This window comes from Amblyomma mixtum, chromosome 3 (genome assembly GCF_055824585.1).
Source record: "Amblyomma mixtum isolate Tamu chromosome 3, ASM5582458v1, whole genome shotgun sequence".
Lineage (NCBI taxonomy): Eukaryota > Metazoa > Arthropoda > Arachnida > Ixodida > Ixodidae > Amblyomma > Amblyomma mixtum.
In genome coordinates, this window is record NC_143014.1 from 228,889,184 (window position 1) to 228,898,445 (window position 9,262).

The following is a 9,262-nucleotide window of genomic DNA, read 5'->3' on the forward strand; positions in this document are numbered from 1 at the left end:
ATGCTGACGGTCTCTTTGAAGACCGCTCCGCCTGGCCCTTCGTTCAGAGCGTCGCTCATGCCGCGTATCCCGACTCCTCCTTGTTGGCGTGGCGCCGCCAAGGGAAGACTGGGCTCCTGCCTCGAGAGCTGCGGCTGCTACGTGGACTCTGCGAAGCGGCAACCTGAGCTGCCACCGGTCTGCGAGTCTCGCAGGGGCCTAGACGTCTCGATCCGGCTTGGCGTCAGCAAACGCGGGGGACAGGGACGTCGTACCGGCCGCTTGTACCGATCTCCACGTCGATGTCCACGGAGGCTGCATGTCCCGGAGAGAGCCCAGCCTCGCAGGACCGTCAGCCGACCACCCATCGACCAACGCGGTGCTTTGACATCCGACGCTTCTCCGGTGAGTGTTATAGAAAGCAGCATCGAAAATGACTCCATTCCTTCTGATATTTTGTTCATGATCTCTTTTCTACCTTCTTTATTACTCTAATTTGGAGGCATAGCTACTTAGTGGTCTGCGAGGCAATAGGAAAAGCTCTAGGAGGTTAGCAAAATGCAGTTTCATGCTGGCGCCTCAGGTTCTTCATTATCCGTGTAACAAAAAACTGACAGGTGATGGCGCATTGGATGGGACAAATCTGCTCTAGCAGCATTGATTTTACATTTTTTTTAATTTTCGGTTTTAGAAGGATCGCCTCAAAATGCGTCTTTAATTTTAATTTCGCCGTTGCACTTTGTTGATCGCCTCTCATTGCGTCTTCAATTTTAATTTCGCCGTCGCACTTTGTTGATCGCCTCACATTGCGTGTTTAATTTCAATTTCGCCGTGGCACTTTGTCGATCGCCTCTCATTGCGTCTTTAATTTTAATTTCTCCGTTGCACTTTGTTGATCGCCTCACATTGCGTGTTTAATTTTAATTTCTCTGTCGCACTTTGTTGATCGCCTCACATTGCGTGTTTAATTTTAATGTCGTCCTCGCAATTTGTTGATCGTATCACACTGCGTAATTAATTTTTATTTCGCCTTCGCACTTGTTGATCACCTCACATTGCGTCTAATTTTAATTTTGCCGTGGCACTTTGTTGTGAGGCTGCGAGTGCTCTGGTGGGCGCTGTCTTTTTAAGTGTGGAGGCGGCTGCATCGGCGATGGGTGGAGGCTTGAACTCGCCTTCGCTTTTGTAGCGTCAGCTACATGGGACACAGTCTCGCCGTTTCGCGTGCTTGTTTGCTCAACCATACTGCGCATACGCGAGGAGCAAGTAACGTCACCATGGACAGCTGACATGCCTCGCCGCGCGCGCTCGGCGTCCATTGACCCAGGGAGCCATTATGTGCACTTCCTTTACTTAAAATGATCGGATTGTAAAACCTAGTCAACGCCAACGCCAACGAACACAACAAACACCGACGGCCTACGACTTCATCGCTGCATTTCTGGCACAATGTTCCCATGCCAACTGATGCAGCGCACACGTGTTAGTACCGCCACTTAGCTTAAAGCCGTATTGAGGTGCCCACTGTTCCATGACGGCAGTTACGCGCCTTCCCTCTGGTTCAGGTGTCCACAGAGATGTAAACACCTAGCCACTCGCCGCAGCGGGCTACTGCGCATGCGCAAGGAGATTGCGCCGCGTGTATAAATGTGGAGGGATACACAGCTACTGTGCCGTGTTCCATGGAGGAAAAAGAGTCAGGCTGCAGCTCAGCGGAGCAGGAGATTTGAACAACTGATTTCATCGACCCCGAGGTTGTCCCGTGGCAGTTAGCAATTGAGCTTAAAGGGAAGCTGAAACGGTTTTTTGAGAATTCGAGGTTATTCAAGAATTCCAATCTATCAAGCTTCTACATAAACCATGGAAAGTGTTCTTGCACTAGCATTTAAAATGGTGACATAATCGTCGATTAAAACCGCGACGATGTTAAGGCTTCTCCTCACTACGTTGGAGGAGTGCGAGGAAATTCGGCAGTGACGTCATTATCGCCGAAACTACAGATGTCCGCTGCTTACGCCTGCATGCTGCTGTGCGTCGTCAGATGGCGCCAAACAATGCATTGTGAGCTTCACCTTCGATGGCGTCGGTTTTCTTCCACGAAATAACCCTCTATTCGCTGGAAACGTAGTGCCGTCATACGTTACGTCATTATCAGGGCCTCTGCCCGTCGCTGTGCACTTCAGAGAAGCCTGAAGCCGACGACGACTTTATTCGGCGATTACGTCACCATTTCAGATGCTAGAGCGAAACGATTTCGCAGGCTTTACCAGCACATTTCGCACATTCGGCAACCTTAAAGTCAAAAAATTCCAAAACCGCTTCAGTTGCCCTTTAAGAAAAATGATACCAACCTGCGAATTTCATTGACAATGACAACTGATACTGCAAATTGTCTCGTCTTTAATTTAGTTCTAGTTGCACGTACCGGATTTTCAAGGTTTAACAGGTGGGAAACCACGCTAATAACAACAAGCTTAACCAAGATATACTTCACGCTAGCTATCTTCACGCTACGTATATCCTGGCATAGCAGAGCTAAGCCACTGCCAATTTTTTCGTTCCGGTGCTGCACACGCTTCTGATGGGTGGAGGTCCCTGGACGGATAGAGTGGATGGGTGGAGCTTGTGGAGGCGGGAAGTGGGGGTGGAGAGCGTAGGTGATTGGTCGGGTGGAGGCTCGTTGGTGGGATATATTTTCTCTGCAGCGTGTAGGGCTCATACGCGTGCACTCACACACACACACATACGCGCACACGCACGCGCACACAGACACACACACACGCGCGCGCGCGCGCGGAAAACTAGCGTTTGAGCAAACGCTACCCATTAAAACTTCCTGCATGACAGCAACTACAGTCGTCACACTTAGAGGAGTGTTTGCTGGTGTTTCAGATTACTAGTTTTAGAAATTACTGGCGCTCGATTTGCATGACGCGTAAGCAGTTGCTGGCGCTTACCTTGCGGCCACAGGAAGCAAATAGTCCTATCGTGGGCAACTGTTCTCTTTTAAGGAATTTTGATTTTAGAGTGCGTACGAGTGTGCATCTTCGGCGTGGAAGTTTTTGTAATTTGTTTTCTTTAAAGGCTGCGTTCTGCAGAAAACCCAGCGAAAAATCCGAATTGACAGAAAAAGTGACTACGTCATGCGTGTTGTGGCAGGTTTGCAAATAAAGGAGTCGCTAAAAGAAAACTGAGGAAATTAGCCTGGGATCGAACTCCTTGCCATTGGGCTTTGCGAACACGGCAAACTAATTGGTCCATTAGGGGCAGCTATTCTGCTTGACATAATTCAGTTATTTTGGAGCGGGCACAGTAGCGCTGCGGTGGCGTGGCCGTTTTGTAATTCGGGTCTTGCATATAACTCCTGTTAAAACCGGCCAACCTGCCATTAAGCGTTCCTTGTTGCAAAAGCTCCATTTGTTTTTTGAAGGATTTCCAACTTCACTGAAACCAGCAGTTCAAAAGCGTGCTAATTGTTCTTAACTATTGAACTGCTTAGACAACACCAAAAAATCGATGAAAATTTTAGTAGTCACTATTTTCTAGTACGGTCTTTCTTCCACAAAACGCAGGTTACATTTCCTGGCATGCCCTATATGTTCCTGCTGAAATATGAACTCATGGTGCTTTTTTAAGGATGGCTTTCCGTTTTGAGAATCAAATATGAACCTTTCATGTGTGGGGTTGCTCACAGGCATCGTTCCCACTTACCTTGTTTATTTATTTTACTCCAAAAGTAGGACTTTAGATGAGAGCAGGGCGGGTGGGCGGCGATAAATAGCTTCAGGCTGGTAGTATACACGGTTATGATGAGGCTGCTGGTAGTCTTGAGTAGTGCAGGATCAACGCTGAGCGCCACATGGTTGGGAAGGACATTCCAGTCATGAGCAGTGCACACAAAGAATGACTTGTGAAACGTATACCTGTGCGGGCACGTGGCGGAATGATGCTGTTCACACAAGTTTATCAGTCCTCCTCCTTTAAGTCAGACGAAACGGCCAGCGCGGTGGTGTTCCGTCTTTCCTTCTTCGGTGTGCTAAATTTTCGTTGTGTTGTACATCTAGCTGCCATGAAGTACCAACTTGCCGGATCAGCCACGCACGCAGAATGTACACGTGTTGGTATCAAGAACCAAAATCTCTGATTGACTTGGAGCAGCGAGTGCAGCCGATGTTATGATGTTTCACCCGCTAAACGCTAGTCTGGAGCACGGAACATCCAGGTTAGCGTACTCGATGTTGCGTGGCGGCTTGGTGGGCAGTCTTTTGAGCAGTTAATTTCCGCTTGTGTACGTAGTCTGCACTGCGATACATCCCTCTACGGCAGACAACTCATGCACTCCTATTTGTGCCCATCAACGAGCGCTCTGATGGCCTATCACGGAACGCTTGGAGGCAGAGCATGCGGCACACTTTTGCAAATGCATATCGTCTTCTGTACAGTATAATGTGATTCTGGACTCCGCGGACATGCATCCCGATGAATAACCGATCAGGGGGTAGTGGGACAGCAGCAGTGAGTTCTGGACAGATTAGATTAAAGGTACTCGGGTGCCGTAGACGTTTTAAGAGGTGGGAATAATAGCCAGCGCTGCGCCTGTCATTGGAGAACAAGACTAGGAATGTGTGAACTTGAAGAAACTTAGATGTACCGATAAAAAAGTCCGCAAGAAGATATTTGCAGCGCAGACCACTCTGACTTTCTAAACCTTGGGCACGACACCCTTAAATGAACCAGCAGTATTGCCTAGGAGGAGTACTTATGTGTAACTCTAGAGAGGATAAGTTCCTGTTAGGGTATGTGGCAGAAAAAAAAGATACTGGCAATGAAAATTGCGTAGTGATAAACTGAGAAAGGATAAGTTATAAGCGACAACTGATCACAGTTCAAATGGAACATTGTGTGCAAAGCGATGCTCTGAGTTGTGAAGGATGATTTAAGAATGATAAGGAAACTGAACTGCGATATATCGGCAATGCTTATTTTTGCTTCGTAGTGCTGGATTTACAACAAAAAATGCGACCAATATTGGTAGGTTTTCCTTATTATTCTTGCGAGTGTGCTGAACCTGGCCACATGCTGCTTCCGCTATGGTCGAAGCGACATAATGGTAACGGCATTTCATAGGGAGTTCGTGCTTAGGGGTATCCGGCTGGCGCTGTTAAGGATATTGTAGAACATTTGATCGTCATTTTTGCCTCTAGTATTACAGTCATTTTTGCCTCTAGTATTAAAGGACCCATGCAGTCACTCGAATAAAAGTGTGACTGCATGGGTCCTTTTCTCTCGACACATAATTAGTGGTTAATATGTTTTTGGCAAGACAGTGTTGGGTATGCCGACATTGCTTTGCATTTCTTTTCGGAAATAGCTGAGTGGACGTCGTCTATTAACGCCTCTATTAACGACCCAGGCTCGACTACCCGGCATTCGTGGACAGCGACGTGCGTGTTGGCCTTCCCGCGTATTCACCCACGCGGATGGCGTTATCGGCTGGGCCGCGACCCGCCTCTCTCACCACCACTACCACTGCCAAGGTGCTGGCAGTGCTTCTGCGGGCACAACGCAGCGGAGAGGTCCCGCGGGAGTCGGCGCTCGGTGATCTCGGCTGCTTTTCCCCGCCCGCATGCGTGAGTGGCATGTCGCAGACGCCTGCATACTTCTGATAACAACCTTAAACTTCAGTCGCAAAAGTACGAGAGCGAACATCTCACAACCATTCCACTCCTGGCAGCCTGGCGGCTCATCAGCGCCAGTCGCTTCCTAATATTTGATGACAGTGGCAGAAGCGCCAAACGCATGTGATGCATTGCTGCCGAAGTTTTACTATGGGGCTCCGCTTATACGTAGTGTTCCGCAGTTTCGAGGATCTTATTCGTATTCTCTTCGACTAAATAGCCTACGGCAAAGACGCGATTTCTTTTTGTCTGGATTTAAGGAGCTATAGTACAAGCGGCACAGCAGAACGTAATTTAGTAAAGATGTTAACTAGCTTCAAAACCACACTTTGGATGACACATCTTAAGAAACAGGCACTAATGAAACAAACTGAATTATATTTTAAACTTCTGCGCCTCTGTAGGATGTGGTTTGCTTGCTTATTTGTCTCCAGTAGCAGGTCTTATTTGTACTTCGTCCTGCTTGTCGCTTTCTGGCGAGCGCTCGTCGCTTTTCTTCATAACGACCCCGTTATTACCACTGGCTGGCACTGTTTTCAGAAGCTATTCGGAAACAGGTCAGAGATAGTTTGAATCAGATATTTAGCTCACATGCATAATGAAGTGCGGAAAAGTATGAACCATGTCGAACACACTTTTGTCCTATCGTCGGTTACATTCAATCTTAGGCTGCCAGCTATAGAAGGTTGCGTTTACGTTCATTCCAGAGTCACGTGTGTCCCTGTAATGGTCTTTTAGAGGGGGGCGGGTGTATTTGGGAGTTCGTTGTTTATGCGAACAGTGTGTAAAAGAAAAGAGTATCATCGCTTCCGCAACATTTTTAAAATGAAATACTGTGCCGGATGGAATTAAGGCAAACACGTTGCCAAGCCGGCGTTTCATTTTTAGTGTCCCAACCATGGCGCAAGCCCTCGCCGGCACAACTTAAGCGTGTTTTCCTACGCATCCGGCAACGTGAGGTGAGCGCTGCTGTGGTCGAAATCTTCAGTGTCACTTGAAACGATCCAGACCAACCAGACAGCACCCCACGCGCTCGAATCTGGCGCGCTCTTTCCTTCTCTCTTTTCCCTCTTGTAGCGGCGGGGCACGCCTCCCGAGCTCCCCGCCGCAGCTCCGTGACCACTAAGAGAATAAACGGTTGAATAAACAGTTTTTTTCCGCGCACTGTGGAGAGTTGGAATTCTTTGGATGGTAACATTCGTGCACTATCAATCTCTGATTTCGCGTCGGCAATTGAGTCGTAGCATTGTATGTTGTTTTTCTAGCGTTTATATTTGTAATGCTTGTAATGTACTCTTGTATACGTGGAATTGTTCCACATTTTTGTACCCACTCCTGCTATAGACCCTAGAATGGGGCTGCAGTATTTTCAAATAAATAAATAAATAAATAAATAAATAAATAAATAAATGCAAAGACGTCTCGTCTTCTCTGAGAATCTTCAAGCAGCTTACGCCCTACAATTGGTGACCCGGTTTTTAACGAGCCTTAGTAACGTTGAGCCAAGCCTTTCTCCAAGCTAACGAAGACACGACGTCAACTCACGCTGCTGAAATGGAAGCGAATCAACCACATACGCCCAACCTCAGCCAGACAACGACAGATGTGCCCGGCGAAGCCGTCTCTGCTGTCACTGTCCGTTTCCTGCCGTACTGGGAGCGCAACCTGGCCGCGTGGTTCCTGCAAGTGGAATCCCAATTCCAGCTCTCAAGGAACACATTTCAGCAGCAGAAATGCCACCACGTGGTCGGCGCGCTGCCATCAACAGCTGCAGAAAGGGTGTCCGACATACTCGACCTCGTTTAGCACCAATCCTCCGGCACATTCATCCGATTACCTCAAGGCAGCCCTACTGCAAAGAACAGCCACGTCCGAAAGAACGGGGATACAACAGCTACTCTCCGCGGAATACTTCGGTGACCGACGGCCAAGTCAGCTCTTGCGGACGATGACGCAGCTTCTCGGCAATAGTGCGCAGACCATGGACAATGCTGTGCTACATAATATTTTTCTACCACGCCTGCCGTCCAACGTCCAAATGGTGCCTGCCACAGCCGCCACCATGGATTTGACATCACACTATGGATTTGACATCACAGTACCCACACCACACTACACCGTCACTGCCGTCAGCGGGCCTACGCAGTGGTCGCCGTTGGCCGTTCCTATTACCACTCCTCAGCCGTCTCATCTTGCATCCATCACCGATACGCCTTCCGAAGTTGACCGCCTTTGTTCTCAGCTCGAGAAACTGAAACTTCTAAGCTCGAAAGCCGCCTCCATACCGTGGACGCCAATGTCACCGCTCCTCAACGCCTCGACAGCGCGGACAGCGTGAGCGAAGTCAATCCTCAGGCCCAAACACCTGCTACTACCATCCCCGCTTCGCCGCCAACGCTAGCCACTGCCTCCTGCTTGCAGTTGGGCGGAAAACCTGCCGGCCGACCACTAGCGTCGGCGGCGAGCGGTCAGTGCCAAGAAGAATGTCGCCTCTTCCACGTCTACAACAGAACCACCAGTCAGAAATTTCTCATTGACACCAGGGGCCATGTGAGCGTTCTCCCAGCCACAAAAGCATAGCGTGCTTCAGCTCCAATTTCCTACCTGCAAGAAGTGAACGGAACGCGCATTCCAGTATACAAACAGCGCTTTGTGACGCTCAGCCTCGGGCTTCGAAGAATCTTCCGGTGGGTGTTTTTAGTCGCCGACGTTGGTTCTGCTGTGACGTTTGTGCCTGTCGGGGGTCACTCACAAAACAATCCAATTAGTCGCTTTCTTCGGGTCCTGCTGAAGCGAGTAGAATTGAGCCAACGAGGCGGTAACCTGGCAAAACATTATTTCGCTGCCTGAAGGCGAAACTGGGAGTCCGCTCAACGCTGGCTTTAAGGAGAACTGGTTGTCCTTCCAGCAGGTCAGGGCTTCACTTCGCTCATCTTGCTTCATCAGGCCGCGGCTGCTTCGCCCGGCTCTCATCTCTCCTGTCCGTTGTGTTCTGGAGCGACCACCGCATCTCTCGACCATCTCGGCTTCTTCTCTCCCAGGATCCTCTTCTCCAAACGGTCTTTTCGCCGTCGCTGCTTTTGCAGCCAGCCAAGGCCCTACGCCGAATTTCCATGATGCCGCGGCTATTACGACGGGAAGGGCGACAGCCTCGTAGGGGATGTGTCGCGGGGATCAGGTGTCCCTCGTAGGGCTGCGCTTTCCTGCATCCAACGCCTCGCATCCTCCTCTGACAGCCCGTCCCGTTCCAGCCGCCGACTTTCTTCGCCACTTCGAGCTGTCACGCGGTATGTTGAGTCTGCTGCTGGTAGGGTCGCTTGCCGGCCGCACGCACACACAAACGCGCTTGTCTGCCCGCGCCCGAAGGAGGGGAGGGGGAGAGCACAACCGACCAAAAAACCACAGGAAATTGTGGTGAGCGTCTGGCACCGCACGTGGCTTCTCGTCTTCTCTCCTCTGGCTCTTTGTGGTCGTCTGTCCTCTGTAGAGCCCGCCGCCTTCCACAGTGGCGCCTTCGAATACATGTCCTCGTCGATAGTTCTGGACACAGACACAACGTCTCTGGCCCTAGCAGATGGAGTAAGTTCGTTTGAGCAATGCATAGA

General features: G+C 49.7%; 1 protein-coding gene across 1 annotated transcript; it reads left to right on the forward strand.

Annotated features, from left to right (window-relative positions):
- LOC149353951 (uncharacterized) lies at nt 1–7,463 on the forward strand. The gene is made up of 3 exons (XM_089575887.1): nt 1–385; nt 5,382–5,577; nt 7,247–7,463. Exons 1-3 carry the CDS (start codon nt 1–3, stop codon nt 7,461–7,463), a joined length of 798 nt encoding a protein of 265 aa, XP_089432013.1.
- Nucleotides 7,464–9,262: the final 1,799 nt, after the last annotated feature.

What these genes read in the sequence shown, in the direction of transcription:
- LOC149353951 (XM_089575887.1), top strand. Translation starts at nt 1, where the DNA reads ATGCTGACGGTCTCTTTGAAGACCGCTCCGCCTGGCCCTTCGTTCAGA. An exon ending in GACATCCGACGCTTCTCCGG is followed by an intron (nt 386 to 5,381) that starts TGAGTGTTATAG and finishes TAACGCCTCTAT; the next exon opens with TAACGACCCAGGCTCGACTA. An exon ending in CCCGCGGGAGTCGGCGCTCG is followed by an intron (nt 5,578 to 7,246) that starts GTGATCTCGGCT and finishes GCCCAACCTCAG; the next exon opens with CCAGACAACGACAGATGTGC.